Raw genomic sequence first — 17,122 nt, forward strand, 5'->3', positions numbered from 1 at the left:
AGCCCGGTGCACCTCGCGCGGCGGCCGCTCTCGCTCGAGCCCGGGCCGCGGGTGAGGGGCGGGGAGAGAAGAGGCTGTGGCGCGGCAGGAGAGTGGGGGCTCGGGCGCCCCCAGCAGCCTGGAGAAGTTCTCGAAGTGAGGGGGTTGGCCAGGAACCCCGAAATTCGGCCCAATCCCTTCTCGGCCTTTCTCCGCAGATGAGGCCGGATCGCGGGCCTGGGTTTGGGGCTTCACCTCGACCCCACCTCTGGCCTGGCCCGAGCCTCTTCAGCCCCCAGGGCCGGGCCTGCCCTCCGCCCCCACAAACTGGTTTCTCTGCTTTGCTGGGCTCTGTTGGAACTAGTCCCTGTGACTCCCCGTTTCTCTTTTTCTGGGGTTTTATTTTGCATGGAGGGCGTAGGGGGGAGGGGGCTTTTCTTCCTCTCCCCTGCGCCAGTGCGCGCCAGGCTTCCTGCCCCAAGGCGGGCTTGGGTGCCCCCTCTGGCAGGAAGTGGGGCCGGGTGCACCCGCGTGGCGGTGCATGCGGTCGGGGTGCGCCAATTTCCCGCGCCTGCAGGAGCGGCCTGCGCCCCTCCCCCCGCGCGTCCTGGCCCCTCGTCCCGCCGGCGGTCGGCCTACCACAGCCCAGCGCAGACACTTGCAGAGTCACCCTGGGTCCGGGTCTGTAGCACGGGGCAACAGGGTCTTAATCAGCCTGTAGGCGGGTAAGAAAAGTGGCGGGCCGTAAGGGTCTCTACGAACCTACTCCATCCTCTCGCCAACTTGCTGTGTGACCTTGGGCAGCTCATCAGTTTTCTCTAGGCTACTTTTTTTTTTTTTTCTTTTTAAGTAAGAGAGCCGCCAAGATGATTTCCCAGGGTCACTCCTGCAGAATCCTTAAGCATTTGAGGAGCACACATTGTGTTCACGGTGTATGGAGGAGACGGGCGTGTGAGGCAGAGAGGGATTATTACAAACCGAGGGATTGCGGTCGGGCCCTAAATGTGGCTTCACCAAGCCAGGTCTCCCTGAAACAGGTGGAAGAGGCAGCGTTTCTTGGCCTCACTAGACAGGGCCTCAGGCCTTCACTCTGTTCCCAGGGGCCTGGCTGGTGGGGAGTGAGTGGGTGGATTAAAGGGTCCCAGCAGCAAGAGGTGGGGGGAGGCACCAGATGGTATAAGAGCTTCCAGGGAGACCAGCCAGGATCCCCAGGCTCGGTCTTGGCTCTCTGGAATTCAGGACTGGGTTCGCCCACTGGAACCCCCTCTCTTAGGGGGCCTCAGGCAGGCTTTAGGTGAGGTCAGCACTCATTTAGCTGATTAATTTTGATGTTTAGTTTGAAGGGGGACCAGTGGTGTAATATAAGATTCTAATCACTGCCTGTAATTACAGAGCAGGCCAAGTCACTAATAACTGAGCAGGATACATAACCAACCACCTTGTTTAAAGGGGGCTCCAAGTCTGAAATATTATAAAATAACATAATTACTAGGCTATGTCCTGCTGTCTGGAGGGTCTCTCGATGCTTGAGGATATGGGGGTCTTGGAACGTCCAAAAATCACAAGTTTGCAAAAATGTCTTCCCTCTCATTGGGTTAAAATTGAAAATTGCTTCAAAACCTGAAAGGGGGGAAGAAAAGTCATTTTCAAATGGTCTAGGTCTCAATTTGATTGGAGTGAAGATTTCTCTCCATTATTTAAGTCTTTCTAAACTTACCTAGTTTTGTCCTTGAAGCAGTCTGGAGAGGTCATTGAGGCAGGTGCCTTATCATTACCCCCATTTTACAGGTTGAGAGGCTCAAGAACTGGAGCCACTTGGGCCCACTCTTCACCAAGGGCAGGCAGGGATTGGTTACTAGAGAGCTGTGAAGACATAGTTCTTCCAGGTCTCACCTGTCTGTAGCTTGGGGATACTGGGATGGAGGTGTGGGGGACCCTCACTGTCCTTTTTACGCCTCTGGAAGAGGTCCCAATACAGGGTGCAGGCGCTTCTTGCAGTGGGAGGTTTTAGGTAAACTCACAATTAACAGGGCTAGTTAAACCCCAACAGGCCTCTGAGAAGAAGGAAGATGCTAGAAAAGGAGATAATCCCTGCCAGGGCCCAGGGTTTCAGCTAGGGTCTGTCTGTCAGAAGGGTGCATTCCAGTTAGAGAGTTCCCTGTCCATTAACCAGAAAGTCCCATCTGATTCCAGGTCGGGGCTGGGGGGGACACCCTTCAGCTTTGGGCTCCTTTTCCTTCCCCACCTTACCCTCAGCAGTTTCATTAGGCTTCCTCTTCTCCCTCCCTCAATTGTCCCCATCTTTGAGTCTTGCAAAGATTTACTTCCAAGAGTAAAGAGTAGGTCTCTGGAAGAGAGCTGGGGGGTGGTCCTGAGACTTGGACCTTGCCAGATAGAGGCAGTACTGTCAGTGAGGTGGGCAGGGGACTGATGTCCATCGCTGCCAGATCCCAAGGTCTCATTCTTCCCACTCCTCCTTCCTAGTCCCCTTTGAACGACCCAGGCAGCTGGCTACAGAGGAGGGGGCCCTAGCAGTGTGTGGGACCCCAACTCACTCACACTTGGCCCCAGGGCAGCCCCACCCACGCTGCCAGGTCTTGCTGGCTGTACCTGTGGGCCCAGACCAGCAGGGGTGGTGGCAGGGCAGGACAACAAAGAGCCCTTCTGAACGGAAGATAAGGAGCTGATTAGGGCCAACGGCCCTGCCCCGCCCTGTGGCACTGTGCTAGGGATGGGCAGACCCCTCTGTGCTGGGCAGGGTGGCAGTCCTGGGGGCCGCTGGGAGCAGGCGGTTTCCTGCAGTTGTGCCCTAAGGGTGGGGACAGTGAAGGGGTGGAAAGTGGCCCAAGCGAGTTGTTTTCTTAAAACCACTTTTTCTGTCTTCCAGCATCCCAGCCATCGCTCTTCCACCTGCTCCCTAGAGAAGGGAAGATGAGCGAGTCGAGCTCGAAGTCCAGCCAGCCCTTGGCCTCCAAGCAGGAAAAGGACGGCACTGAGAAGCGAGGCCGGGGCAGGCCACGCAAGCAGCCTCCGGTGAGTCCCGGTACAGCGCTGGTAGGGAGTCAGGTGGGTGTCCAAACCTTTGTCTCTATTTACCCCTTTAGGCTGGGGAGGTGCCTGGCGTCTCAGCAGGCAACAATGTGCATGGAGGGGTGCAGAATCATTCCTCACCCCCAAGTGTGCTCATACCCCACATGCACCTCTGGTCAGATCCTCCAGAGACCCCAGGAGAGAACTGGGAGCCAGGAGTTCAAGGTGAGTTCTGAAGCCAGTGCTGGAAAAACTACACGCCCTTTTCTGAATTTCTAGTCCACTGGGGACCAACAACTTTATAAAGTACACTAAAGGTGAACTAACAAAAATGAAAAAATATATATGCATAAAAGCCCAGAGTTTTTAATCAGTAGGTTCAATGCACATAAGATTACTCTGGTAATTTGCTATAAAGCTTTCTAGATGTTACTGTCAATTTCTGTACTTCCTCATCCTAGGCCAGTAACAAGTTTTGGGCCAGGACCTGTTCCCACGCCACACTTTGTGTAGTCCTGGAATGGCCTTTGCCCCTGGTACTGTAAATGGAAACTGAAGCCCAAGAAAAAAAAATGTTGGGGAGTTGGTGGCAGTGGCCCTCAGCTCTGGTGCTGCTCCCCCGACAAGGTCCCATGGACGGTGAGATGGCCAGCCTTTCACTGTGGGGCATCATGGGCAGTGGGCTTTGGGGGCCACCAGTTATGTGGGAGAGAGCTCGGCTTCTCACAGAGAAGAGGCTGTCCCCAAGCTGGGAATGGCTGTTGGTGAAGCCCAGTTACTTCCCTTTGTTAGGGAAGAGAAGAGGTGAGGAAAGGAACTGAAGTTGGCCCTTGCCCCTTGAACATTGGCAGATTGTTAGGCCTGCAGGTCTTCTCTACCTGTAAGGTGGAGGGAGAGTGGTCTGTACTAACTGATCTCTGGGGAGACATGAGATGTGAGGAGTCTGTGATGGTGGAATTCAGCTGCCACCTTCGGAGCCTGGGGTCAGGGGTTGCAACTTCTTAGCCTAACCCCTTAAGCCCCTCTGCCCCCAGCCCACCTGTAAGTCATGGTCAGTGGGGGGTGTCAGGAGGGGTGCTGGGTTACTGGACCATGCTTATAAACAGCCTATGGGCAGCTACCCCTTGGAAACAGTAGCTGACGTGCCTTTACTGCCCAGCTTCTATGCATTATGCAGGAGCTTTTTATTCTGTCTCCAGCTTATTAAAATTTCAGCGGCAACAATGGCAGGGATCTCTGGAGTCCAGGCATAATTCCTCTTCCCTGGAGGGAGTCCAAGTTTGCGGGAGGAGGCAGGGGGATCTTTTCCCCTCTTCTGTATCCCAGCAGTCTCCAGCATACCTCATCTGAGGGGGTGGGCAGCAATCACGGCCCAGTGCTAGACGCTTACCATACATTGTTATTTAATTTTCATGACGTCCTGCAAGGTAGGTCTTGTCAGCATTTACAGATGAGGAAACTGTGACTCCAACATTAAGCGTCTTGCCCAAGATGAGTGGCAGAACCGGGACTTGGGCAGAACCACCTAGTCTTTTCTGCCCCCATGACACCTTTCCCAGGGGTCTTCAGGCCCCTTGTCATCGTGTTGCCGCTGAAACCCTCAGGGAAGCAAGGGGAGAAGGGGTTTTGCAAATAATGGTCAAGCTAAGGCCTTGAATCCTGAAGGGCTTGCCGGCCATGGTTCCTGTGGATTCCTGGATCAGGGTGATTTCTTGCTGACTTACCCTGCTGGGGTGGGGCCGAGGGCCCTGTCTTCTGAAGGTGCTGCGACAGGTGGTGACTGTGTCCCTGACTGTCCCATCTGTTTTGGCAGAAGGAGCCCAGTGAAGTGCCAACACCTAAGAGACCTCGGGGCCGACCAAAGGGGAGCAAAAACAAGGGCGCTGCCAAGACCCGGGTGAGACTTGAGGAGATGGGGCCACTCCTGGGCGATGAATCCAAGTCCCTCTCCTTTTTCCAGAGCTGCAGCTCTGGGTAGTCTAGGGAGGAACTGGCTTGTCCTGATTCTGCATCCCCCTTCCCTGGCACAGTGATGGTGATGGGTCTTTGCTAACTAGGGAAAGTGGGATGATGACTGAGGACTCAATTCTACGGGCTTGCCCTGGACAGTGGGGAAATCAAGTCAGAAGTCCTGTAGCTTTCCTATTCTGGAGAAGGGCAAGGTGGGGAGAGTGAAGGGCCTCTCTGCCAGCCCCTGAGCAGAGAATGTTAACCTTTTCCCATTGGGTCCCCTGGAGCCTGAAGGGTGGGGGTAGGGGTGGGGACAAGCAGGGAAAGCTAGATTCACAGTGGCATCAGCCTTTCAGAAAAGTTGTTTTGTTTTTTATTTTTTCTAAGACACGACTCATATCCTCTGAGTCATGGAGGGAGGAGGGGGCATGTGTGTATGTTGGGGGGTGGGGGCAAGTGTGGCTGGCCAGTCATCACCAGCTGGACTTGGGTGGGCCTGCTGGGTGAGAGGCCTGGGCTGTCCTGAGCAGAGGTAGGTAGTGCCACCCCCGAACCCCCATCACTGGGTGAGCATTTTTTACTTAGGGGATATTTTCTCTGATCCTCTAGAAAACCACCACAACTCCAGGAAGGAAACCCAGGGGCAGACCCAAAAAACTGGTAGGTGAAGGAGCCTCCTTGGTTCTCTTGGGAGGGCATTAACCTGTGATGCCTGGTCCTGTGCACCCACCGTGGAAAGACTGCACTCTCTGACCTGCAGGGCCAGGAATGCTGAGACATCATCTTTTACAGAGGACCACAGAGGGAAGGAGTTTGCCCAGGGATTTTAAAGGCCTGTGCCTGTGGCTGGTTAGCTCAGTTGGTTAAGTGTGATGCTGATAACACCAGGGTCTGGGGCTCAATCCCTGTACTGGCCAGCCACCAGATAAATAAAGGCTGTGCCTGTGAGAAGTGAGGGGTCCCACGTACAAACTAGGCCAGATCCCCCTGTCCTGCCATAGTGGAGGGGGGTCCCTATCTCTTCCTCTGCTCCTAGAACAGACTCAGAACTTCCAGGGGAGATCTTGTAAGTCTGGCCCCCCAATTATATAGAGATTAGGAAAGGAAGCCACAGGAGAAGGGATGAGGTTGTCCTTATCCTGATCCTTTCAGGGAAGAGGAAGAAATGCCAAGGGAGCTCAGCTCTGGGGTGTGGGGTAGGGTCAGCACCATCCATTTCTGGGCCCCTAAATAGCTGGTGGTGGGGTAGGTGGCCCAGTGAGGAGAGTGCCTCTAGGGATATATGCAGTTAGGGCCACCCTAGCCTTCCAGTTCCCAGCCCTTTCCTACCCCTAACCTGCCCCCACAACTCCCCAAGGCATTCATTCCTCGAACTGAGCCACTACTGGGGTGGGGGGTTGGGGGGCGCTACTGGCCAGGCCCCAGGAGTGAGTAACAGGAAACAAGTTGTTTTGGAGTTTGTGCCTGGCACGGGGGCTGTAGGTCGTGTGGTGTCCCGACATTCCCGCCCAGTGAGTGAGCCCCGGCAGCACACACTTCCCCTTCCTCCCCACCCTGGCTTGGGGTCAGCCCTTGGCCACCCCAGAGGACCCTGCTTCCACAGCCCAGCACCTGGACCTGTGGCCAAGGCCACCTGGTCCCCCTGCACCCACCAGGGGGCTCACACACTACAGCCACCCCATCTCTTCCTATTTCCTCTCCCTGGCCAGTCTTTAGAGAGGTATAGAGAGCCTATCACTTCCTCAGCTCAGTGCTGCTCTGAGCTGCCCTTCTGCCCCTCCATGGGCCCGGGGGGCCATCAGTCTGTAGGGCCTGGCTCCTGGCTCCTGGCTCTGGCATGTGAGAGTAGCATGTGTGGGTTTTTTTCCTCCTTTTAAATTCTTCCTTTTTATGAATGAAACCGGGCCGTGGAGGTTGCTGAGTCACCCACACACTCAGCCCTGACTCACCCCCCCTTCTGGAGAGCCAGGGAGTGCAGGGGGCGGGGGCAGCCTCTGGGGGTGCGGTAGGAGGGGGCTGGCCCAGAGCTCACTGGCTCTGCCCACCTCACAGGAGAAGGAGGAAGAGGAGGGCATCTCGCAGGAGTCCTCGGAGGAGGAGCAGTGACCGTGCCGTGCCACCCACTCCCTCACTGAGGAGCAGCTGCTTCTGGGACTGGACAGCTCCACTCTGCTCCCACAGCCCCTGTCCCTCCCCCCAGGCCCACTGTCACCACTGCTTCCTTCCCACCAGCCACCTCACCTGCACCCTCACCACCACACTACACAGCACACCAGCTGCTGTGCTCCGGGCAGGGAACAGCTTTCCTCTGGCCTCAGTTCCCTGCAGCCCCTCCCCCCACACGTGCCCTCCTGGACAAGGCTAACATCCCACTTAGCCGCACCCTGCGCCTGCTGCATCGCCACTCCCTTGTCAGTGGGGACATTGCTCTCTGGGCTCTTGGTTTGGGGGCCCCTTCTCTGCTTCTCCACTGTTCCTCTGGCTCCCCATAGAAGAGCCTGGGAGGGCTCCCCTGGCCTTAAAAGGGGCCTGAGCCCCATCTCATTCCGCACACTCCACTGTACTGGCAGCAGCAGGTGTGGTCAGCGGGGGTGGGGCTGGGGGGGTGCTTGGTCCCCAGAATGCCCCAACCAATCTGTGTCTGTCACCATATGGGGCTCACACCCACTCCTTCCTTCCCCATCCTACATAGTCCCTGTGCTAGGCTGGACAGCCCCCTTTGGGGTGCAGGAAGGAAAGCAGGAGGGGTTTGAGCCCCCAGCCCATCTTCACAGGGGCCCCAGTCCACCTTGCCCTCACCCTGAGAGATCTATTGCAGTGATGGTGTGGTCACCTGTTGTCCAGGTGAGGCCCAGGTTCCCTGTGGTGGCCATCTAAGGGGGCTGCTCACCCAAGCCCACCTGCATCCACTCTAGGCCTGTTTCCCTCCTCAGGTGGGGCACCAATAACCAGGAACTAGCCCTGCCCATTCCCCCCACCCCACCCCCCAAGGTTCTGGTTCCACCTTTCCTCTGTTCACAAACTACCTCTGGACAGTTGTGTTGTTTTTTGTTCAACGTTTCATTCTTTGACATCCGTCATTGCTGCTGCTACCAGCGCCAAATGTTCATCATTGCCTCCCCCTGTTCACCCACGTTCCCCTCCCCCAGGGGGCAGGGGGGGCGCAGCAGGCTGGGTTACTGACTACCCCAGTCCCAGGGAAGGTGGGGCCCTGCCCCAGGATGCTGCAGCAAAGTGAGGAGGGGCCACCTTCTCCCGTTGTTCTGTTGGGGAGGGGGTGGCCATTTGTCCCAGCCTGGGGCTCCCCCTCTGGTTTCCTATTTGCAGTTACTTGAATAAAAAAATATCCTTTTCTGGACTGGAGTCTTTCTGTGGCATGTGCCCCTAGGGCCTGAGGTAGGTGGGTGGAAACCAAGGATCTGTGGACAGGGGATGCCCCACCACAGCCCCCCTTAGGCTGGGTGTTGGAGGAGGAATGGCTCTGGGGTCAGCTCTGGGAAAGGCAATTTACCCTCTTGAAATCAACCACACCCCTAGCCATAAAACATTTTATTTACAAAATATGTATACCAAATACTATACATCTGGCCCCATCACCATGGAAACAACTCCTAAACCCCCCTGGGGATTTAGGCCAAAGCCAAGTCCTGGAGGGCTAGAGAAAGTGAAGCTGTCTCCTAACCACCTTCCCACCCATGGAAAAGCTCCCATTAGTGCCTGGGGGCTGCTGCTATGCAGGGCTTGGGAAGTGGAGGCTGCTGGGGGGGTGGCGGGGGAGAAGGAATGGAGACCCAGTACCCAGCAGGGGGAGCTGGGGGAGTGGGAGGGGGAAGTAAGGCCCTGGGCAGTCAGGACCTTCAAGGCTCTGAAGTTTGGGGCAGGGGCTCAGGTCATGTCTTGAGATCCAGCAAGGGCATCCGCTTGTGTTGGTAGCCACTCTGCCAGCCATGTACTACCTGTTGGGGAGGAGACCGTGTCACAGGGCTGGGCTCTGGCCCCTGAGGTTTGGCATACTTGGAGGAGGTGCCCCACTAGTCACAGTCCAAATGGAGAGGCCCAAGGACATACCAAGCTCTGGTTTCAGGGATGAGTGTGAGAACAGGACGGACCCCCACCTCTGCCTGATGCCCCGTTCCCCCAGTGAGTGCTTACCTTAGGGTCTCCCCCATCAGAGAGTAGCTCCTGCTCAGCCTCATGCAGCTCCTCAGTGGGGTCGTAGCTGTACATGGGGAGCAGGTGATGGCGAAGCCGGTCCACCCTGTGGAGCAAGGGAGGGGGCTCAGCCCAGGGGGCACCCACAACTCTCATCCAACACTTGACTGCCCAGTCTCCACTCCCCTCCCCCAGTCAAGGGTAGTCTCCAGTGGGTACCATTTGGGACATACTACGCCTCAAAGAATACAAGCCTGACTCCATAAAGGGGCCTCTCTCCAGTGAGTAAACTGAGACTGGGGCAGGGAAAACAAATTTCAGGCTTGTATCTGGATGGCTGAGGAGCAGCTTACATGGATGCAGATAACTCAGATCCTATGGGAAGAAATTTAAGCAGAAAGGCAGGGGTGGAATGGTACACTCACCGCTTTTTCTTCTGGACATACATTACCTGTAACAGAGACACAGCAGTGTGGAGGCTGCTGAGCCCGGGAAGACCCACAAGCGAGGGGACCCACTTCCACACCCTTCCCTCCCTTAACAGGAGGACAGCTGAGATGCTGCATGCAGACAGGACTAGGCCCACCCAGCCCCTGCCATAGCAAAGGTGCGGGTGTTTATGTGTATATGTGGGGAGGCTCCTTACCACAGCCACCACCACCCCGACCAGGGTGATGAGGAAGAAAGGCCCCAACACATAGCCCACCATGGAGTCGCTGTTGGCTTGGGGGGCATTGGGCACTGTGGCGTTACTCATGACATCGGCAGCCGGAGGGCTGGGTGGTCAGCATGGGCAGTGGTGCCTTGGGAGGGTGCCTCCACTGGGCTCCCTGGGGAGGAGGAAGGGAAGTTATCAGTTGCACCTAGGGTGACATCCACACTCTGGATCCCTTCCCCAGAGCAGAGATCTAGGAAAACTGGTCTCCGTTCAAACACGGGGGTAGGGATCCTACAGGTAAACCTGCTGGGTGTAACTCTCCAAAGACTCAGCCAATTCTGGGTGGAAAGGGCACCAAAGGAAGGCCCTGATTCAGGGCCTGAATCCTGCCCAGCTCCTATCCCTAAATTAGGGTGGGGCCCAGCTCAGATGCTGGCCAAACATTTCCAATTCTCAACTTTTGGGCAAAGGTTAGGTGCAGGTTCCTGGGCACTTGGCGGCCAGCACCTCTCCACTGGAGCGAAATGGAGAGATTAGATAAACATAGGAAGGTCCTGCACTGCAGCCTAGGGGTGAGGTAGAGCATTTGAAGGAGCCGCCTCAATCCTGGTTCAATCCCCACACTTTAGGCTACGGGCCTCATGCCTGGGCTCTGTGAGTTCCTTGTTCCTGTGTCACCCCAGACATGTAGCCTGGACGCCCCACCCTCCCCATCGGTCTCATGTGCCAGGATGAACATAAGTGGGTAGGGCTGGATTGTATCTTCCAGATGATGTCACCTCCCTCTGGTCCCCACCCGGGGCTCCGCCCAGGTCCCTCCCCTCCTGGCCTCGGCTGACAGGCAGAGGTGGAAAGGGTCAGCCCCCATCGACCGAAGCAAGGAGATCGTCCTGGAGTGGCTGTACGTAGATGGCCCAAGGTCCCTGACCCAGGTTCGCCTGAGTCTCCATCAGAGGGCAAGGTATGAGGTACCTTCCCCGTGTCCGTGGAGCACCGGGCTTGCCCGTACCCAGTCGCATGCTCACCGTCCCAGGTCGGGGGCATTGCCAGGGTGGGGAAGGCGTCAGGCCGCTCCTAGGATGCGGGCCAGCAACAGCGGGCGGAAGGTAGTAGATCCCACGGCGCTGGGAGGCTCAGGCCGAGGGTTGGGGGGGTGTTGGGGGAGCGTGGAGGGGCCGCCCCGTGCCCAGGCATCCTGGAATCTGGCACCCCGAGGCGTGCACCCGTGGCGGCGCTCTGCAGCCCAGCCAACCCGATCATGCCTTACCTCCCGCCGCTGCAGCCCGAACAGGAACGCCCTCGGTTGGCTCCGGGGCCCCGGAAGAACCGGCAGGCGCGTGATCAAAGGACCCGGGGAAATGGGCGGGGCTCCAGCGCCTGGGAGCAGCCAATCCGGCGGCGGAAGGAGGACGGCCCGGAGACTTCTGGAGCCTCCAATCCAGAGGCGGGGGGTGGGCGGTGCGAAGGCGGGGATGGCCGGGCTTGCAGGGTCCTCCCTGCGGCGGCAGGGGGCAGCCGAGGGCTGCGTAGCGAGGGGCGGGGGGAGAGCGCGGCGCGGGGCGGGGCGCGCGCGGTTTCCCGGCGTCCCCGAGACCGACCCCTGCCGGGCGCCACGCTGTTGGGAGCTCGGATTCGGGGCAGGTGCCGGGCGGCACCCCACTCCTCCGGCTGGAGCCACGCGTAGGGTCACGCCACGCTCTAAGGGTTAGCCCAGGCCCTTCACGGCAGGACCCTGCCCCGGCCCCACAGGCCTCCATTAGTGTTACTGAGTGGCCCTTGGGCTGTGCTCCCCGGTAAGGTCTGACAGGCCTGGGTTAGCTCTTGCCGAATCTGCAATCCCGGGCCCACCCACCTTCTCTGCACCTTAGTCTTAACGTCTGTAAAACAGGCTGTTGTGAGAGTTAAGTGATGACCTGGGTAAGGAGCCTAGCACATAGTGTGCCCTGAAGGTTAAGTTCCTCCTGTTCACCTCTTTCCGGTTTTGGAGGACACAGACGGAACAGCAGGGTGAAGTCCCTCTGGGTCACAGGAAACTTGCTAAACCGGTAAGCTTGGGTCAAAGCTTTCGTGGTCTGATCATTAAAATGGCACACACTGAAGAGACCTGAATAAGACAGGTGGAGTTTACTAATGTTAATATTCCTGGTTGTGTTGTAGTTTTGCAAAATGTTACCATTGGAGAAGCTAAGCAAAGTGTATAAGTGATCTCGCTGTATTATTTCTTGCAACTGCATGTGAATCTACGGTTACTTCAAATGTGTGCGTGGTATACTCATACATACACATGACATATATATACAATCATCCCTCATTGTCGGAGGGGATTGGTTCCAGGACCCCCCGGGATCCAAAATCGACAGATGGTCCAGTCCCTTATACTAAATGGCATAATATTTGCATATAACCTACTCACATCCTCCTGTGTACTTTATATCATCTCTAGATTACTTATAATACCTAATTCAATGACTACACATCACTTCATTCACGTTAATTCACTGTAGTACTTGGTGCACCTCAAGTTCAAGTTTTGCTTTTTGGAACTTTGTGTAATTTTTTTTCCCCAATATTTTTGATCCTTGGTTGGTTGAGTCCACAAATGCAGAACCCCAGGGTTACAGTGGGCCAACTGTATATAGTTTTGTAGCAGACTGCCTTGGCTTGAATGTCCCCCCAAAATTTAATCCCCACTATAACTGCTGAGAGTGGGAATTCCTATTATGGTAATTGAAAGGTGGGGCCTTGAAGAAGTGATTAGATTGTAGAACCATGCCTAGTGAATGGATTAATAATAGTGGTCATGGGTGTGATTTGGAGAGCTTTAAAAGGAGAGTGAATGAGGAGATTAGTCTCCCTCTGCTCCACCATTTCCACAATGTGATAATCTGGGTTGCCACCACCAGATGTGTTCTTTGGACTTTGGATTTCCCAGCCTCAGAAACTGTGAGCAATAAATTTCATTTGTTTTATAAATTACCCAGTTCTGTGTATTTTGTTATAAGCAACAGAAACAGACTAATACACAGACCCTCCACTTCCCCCCCAAATCACACCATTGGGAAAACTCCAGACTGGCAGGTGATGGAAGCTACCCAAGAACATCAAGTTTGTGGCAGTGGAATCAGGCTGAAGCCCTTCTGGGTCATCAGGTTGTGATGGGGATAAGGGATGACCTAGGTTGCCCTATTCTTGCCAGAGGAAACCTTAGGGGCAGGTGTGAGGTGCTGGGAGCCAAGACCTGCTCACCACAGGCAGCCAGTGGCGTGGACAAGGGTGAGTCGCTTGGTCTGGTCTGGCCTGGGTTTTCTCAGGCTCTTCCAGAGAAGGCTGGATGAGGGCAGGTCTGGTGCAGAGGCTGACCCAACTGGGAACCAGAGGGAAGATGGGAACTTTGATCTCTTGCCTCCAGAACAACCATCTGACTGTGGTGGGATTCAGGGATAGAGGGAAAGGAATGAAAGAAATGCCTAAGTCTGGAGGCTCCAGTTGGATCTCCTGTGCTCTTAGGCTTTTGAGGCCAGAGAGTAGTCGACCAACCACTCCAGGTGTCTGTCAGAGCTGAGTCTGACTCACCTTGCAAAGAAGTGGGGAGCAAGTGATGGGTTTGAGAACCCAGGCACCCTTGGCTGTTCACATACTTAACTTTTGTCCGTATCCTTGGTACTTCCCACCACATATCTTGAGCAGGTCCAGCAGTCATATTGGTTAGGCTAGAGTGTGGAAAGTGCTAGGATCTCAGGGTCAGAGACTCAGCATGTCTTTATTTTCCTTATTTCTGGGAAAGAACATCCTTGTGAGCTAGGCAGGGCAGGTGGAGCAACCCCAAGTTACAAAGGAGTAAGCTGAGGCCCTGAGCAGTGTGATGACTTCTCAAGGCCTTGGTATGAACATCAAGGGCAGGGTAGGACGGGATGACTGGTGGACCTCTCTTCCTGGACAGTGCTGTGCTGGAAGATGCTCCAGAGCTGCACTGGAGGCCTGGTTTCTTCCTGTGCTGAGGCTTCATATCCCATAAGGGTATCCTCAAGTACAGTCAGGAAATACTCCAGTTCTGCCTGCCCTCTTCATGCAGTTGCCACTTCAGGAAGGGGAGGGCTCAGGTGGGATTGAGGCTGTACTGTGCTATCCTGCTTAAGTTTTGACTGACCCTTATTCATGCTGCTGTGGTTACTGCCTGGACTTGTGTATTCACTTCTACTAATGCCTCACTCATTCTGTGTCCTCCTGCTCTGTACTTACTGAACAAATAATTTTTAAAAGACTTGAAAAGACAGAACTGTTTTCAAGTAACTTAACTGCATTCCAGAACAAAGCTCAAGAAGATATATAGGAATGAAAAAATACCCAGCACCCAACAAGGTAAAATTCATAAATTAGGTATCTATTAAAAAATGGATCCAAGGCCAGCCCGTGGCTCACTTGGGAGAGCGTGGTGCTGACAACACCAAGTCAAGGGTTAAGATCCCCTTACCGGTCATCTTAAAAAAAAAAAAAATGGATCCATAAAAAATACCCAGGCATGCAAAGAGGCAGGAAAACACAACCCACATTGAGGAGGATAATCAATCAACTGAAACAGATCCAGAACTGACACAGATGCTAAGCCTAGCAGAAGATATTAAAAGTTATTTAACCGTCTCTGGTAGTCTAGTGGCTAAAAAAAAAAAACCTATTATAACTGTGTGGTGGATTGAATTATGTTTCCCCCAAATTCACTGAAGTTTGAATTGTGTCCTTCAAGTTTTATGTATTAGAAACAGCCCCCATTGTGACTCTCAAGAGGGTGGGAAATCCTGTTATAGTAATTGAAAGGTGGAGCCTTGAAGAGGTGATTTGTTTTTTTTTTGTTTTGTTTTGTTTTTGTCTTTTTCCGTGTCCGGCAACAGATCGCAACCCTCAGTGTCGCCCCCGTACCGGACCGGGACCGGCAATGGGATCGCAGCCCTCGGTGTTGCTCCCGCGCCTCGCTCAGCCAATGAGCGGGAACCGGTCTGTATGTGGGATCCGAACCCTCGGCGGGAGCGCCGCCACGCTTCCCAAGCAGCGCACTATAGCAGTGTGCCACTGGGCCGGCCCATTGAAGAGGTGATTTGGATTGTAGGACCGTGCAGTAGTGAATGGATTTAAAATGGTGGTCAGGAGTGTAGTTCTAAGAGCTTTAAAAGAAGAGGAGAATCTCTTGCTCTCTCTTTCTCTGCTTCCATCATCTTGTAATGTGAGACCCCTGGGTCACTGTTGCCACCACCAGATGGACTTCAGACTTCCCAGTGTCAGAAACTGTAAGCAATAAATTTTTTTCTTTGTAAATCACCCAGTTTCAGGTATTTTGTTATAAGCAATGGAAACAGACTAATACAAACTGTATTCCATATGTTCTAAAAGTTAAGACAAGAAATATAGCCAAACTGGCTAGCCGGTTAGTTCAGTAGGTTAGAGCACAGTATTATAACACTAAGGTCACAGGTTCGGATCACCAAGCAGCTGCCAAAAAAACCAAAAAAAAACATATAAACAAAAAAGTAAAAGATCCAAATTGAACTTCTAGAAATGAAAACTACAATGTCAGATAAAAAATACACTGGATGGGATTAATGGCAGATCAGAATTTGCAGAAGAAAAGATAAGTGAACTTGAAGGTATAGCTAGAAACTATCCAAAATGAAACAGAAAATATCCAAAAATGAAAACTGGAAAGGTCATCAGTGAGCTGTGGAACAACCCTCAAGTGGTCTAATATACACATAATTAGAAGCCAGAAGGAGAGGAGAGAGAGAGGGAACAGAAAAATATTTGAAGAAATAATGGCCAAAAGCTTTCTAAACTTGAATATGACTATAAGCCTACAGATCCAGGAAGCACAATAAACCCTAAGCATAAGAAATGTGAAGAAAACTATACCAAGACACATCATAATCAAATTGCTCAAAAGCTAGTAATAATGATGTTATACACAGGGAGACAAAGTTAAAAATGACATCAGATTTTCACTGGAAACAATCCAAGTGAGGAGACAGTGGAACAAATCTTTGAATTACTGAAAGAAAAAAAATTCTCAATCTAGAATATTGGGTATTTCTTGTCAAAAACAAGAAATAAATATGTTTTCATGTATACAAAAACAAAGAATTTATCACCAGCAGACCACACTACAAGAATTGTTAAAGAAAGTTCTTCCGGCGAAAAGGAAATGGTACCAAATAAAAATACAGACCTACCCAAAAGAACGAAGAGCACTGGAAATGGTAACTACATGAATGTGTCTGTGTGTGCATATCCTCTTATTATTTAAGTTTTTAAAATTTTTTTATTTCTTTGGCAGCTGGGCAGTATGAGATCCGAACCCTCGACCTTCATGTTATAACAGCACACTCCAACCAACTGAGCTAACTGGCCAGCCCTTAAATCTTTTTTAAAAAGTAATTGAGCAGGGCCAGCCCTTGGCTCACTCAGGAGAGTGTGGTGCTGATAACACCAAGGCCATGGGTTCGAATCCCTATATAGGGATGGCAGGTTTGCTCGCTAGGGAGAGCGTGGTGCTGACAACAGCAAGTCAAGGGTTAAGATCCCCTTACCGGTCATCTTTAAAAAAAAAAGTAATTGAGCTGTCCGGCTAGCTCATTTGGGAGAGTGTGGTGCTGGTAACACCAAAGTCAAGGGTTCAGATCCCCTTACTGGCCAGTTGTCAAAAAACAAATTAAAAAGAAAAAAGAAAACAAAACTAGGAACTGGGAAAACCAGATTAGAACAAAGTTTTGGGTTGGCTGGTTGGCTCAGTTGGGTAGAGCACAGTGTTATAACACCAAGGTCAAGGGTTCAGATCCCCATACCAGCCAGCCATAAAAAAAAAAAAAAAAAAAAAAAAAAAATTGGCTATGTAAAAAAAAAAGATAATGTATTATGGGGTTTGTGCACATCAAACATTTACCAAAAGAAACCATGTTCTAGGCCATAAAACAAGACTCAATAAATACAAAGACTTCAAGTAAACATATGGTAAAAGTAAAATGTATTACTTTATTTATTTATTGGCCACTGGCTGGTATGGGAAATGTATTACTTTAATGGCATAAAGGCTGGTATAGAAATGAAAATATACAATTGTAAGGTTTATTATATACTTGAAGTTGTATAATATCACTAAAAGGTAGACTGTGGTAAGTTGTATACTATGCACCCTAAAGCAACTAATGAAATAACAAAAAGTTACAGATACCTATAAAGAAGATAAAATGGAATAAAAAATGCTTAGGTGGGGCCGGCCCGTGGCTCACTTGGGAGAGTGTGGTGCTGACAACACCAAGGCCCCAGGTTCAGATCCCATATAGGGATGGCCGGTTCGCTCACTGGCTGAGC

At 52.7% G+C, this 17,122-nt stretch overlaps 2 protein-coding genes across 5 annotated transcripts; one reads left to right on the forward strand and one right to left on the reverse strand.

Annotated features, from left to right (window-relative positions):
• The first annotated feature begins 610 nt into the window (after window positions 1–610).
• On the forward strand, window positions 611–7,157 carry HMGA1 (high mobility group AT-hook 1). Of its 3 annotated transcripts, none has more exons than XM_008593924.1 (5): window positions 611–704; window positions 2,867–3,045; window positions 4,826–4,906; window positions 5,569–5,619; window positions 7,012–7,157. In XM_008593924.1, exons 2-5 carry the CDS (start codon window positions 2,911–2,913, stop codon window positions 7,063–7,065), a joined length of 321 nt encoding a protein of 106 aa, XP_008592146.1. In that variant the 5' UTR covers window positions 611–704; window positions 2,867–2,910; the 3' UTR covers window positions 7,066–7,157. The 3 variants fall into 3 exon arrangements, with proteins under 3 accessions (XP_008592146.1, XP_008592147.1, XP_008592144.1); XM_008593925.1 differs by having other exon boundaries at window positions 613–704; window positions 2,867–3,012; window positions 4,823–4,906; XM_008593922.1 differs by having other exon boundaries at window positions 617–704; window positions 4,823–4,906.
• Window positions 7,158–8,762: 1,605 nt separating this feature from the next.
• LOC103609627 (uncharacterized protein C3orf18-like) lies at window positions 8,763–11,120 on the reverse strand. 2 transcript variants are annotated; one of them, XM_008593926.1, is made up of 5 exons: window positions 11,037–11,120; window positions 9,758–9,941; window positions 9,537–9,562; window positions 9,112–9,217; window positions 8,763–8,915 (listed from the first exon to the last, which is right to left on the reverse strand). In XM_008593926.1, exons 2-5 carry the CDS (start codon window positions 9,866–9,868, stop codon window positions 8,850–8,852), a joined length of 309 nt encoding a protein of 102 aa, XP_008592148.1. In that variant the 5' UTR covers window positions 9,869–9,941; window positions 11,037–11,120; the 3' UTR covers window positions 8,763–8,849. The 2 variants fall into 2 exon arrangements, with proteins under 2 accessions (XP_008592148.1, XP_008592149.1); XM_008593927.1 differs by lacking the exon at window positions 11,037–11,120 and adding an exon at window positions 10,795–10,858.
• Window positions 11,121–17,122: the final 6,002 nt, after the last annotated feature.

The sequence above is a fragment of the Galeopterus variegatus genome, unplaced genomic scaffold, assembly GCF_000696425.1.
Source record: "Galeopterus variegatus unplaced genomic scaffold, G_variegatus-3.0.2 Scaffold9870, whole genome shotgun sequence".
Classification (NCBI taxonomy): domain Eukaryota; kingdom Metazoa; phylum Chordata; class Mammalia; order Dermoptera; family Cynocephalidae; genus Galeopterus; species Galeopterus variegatus.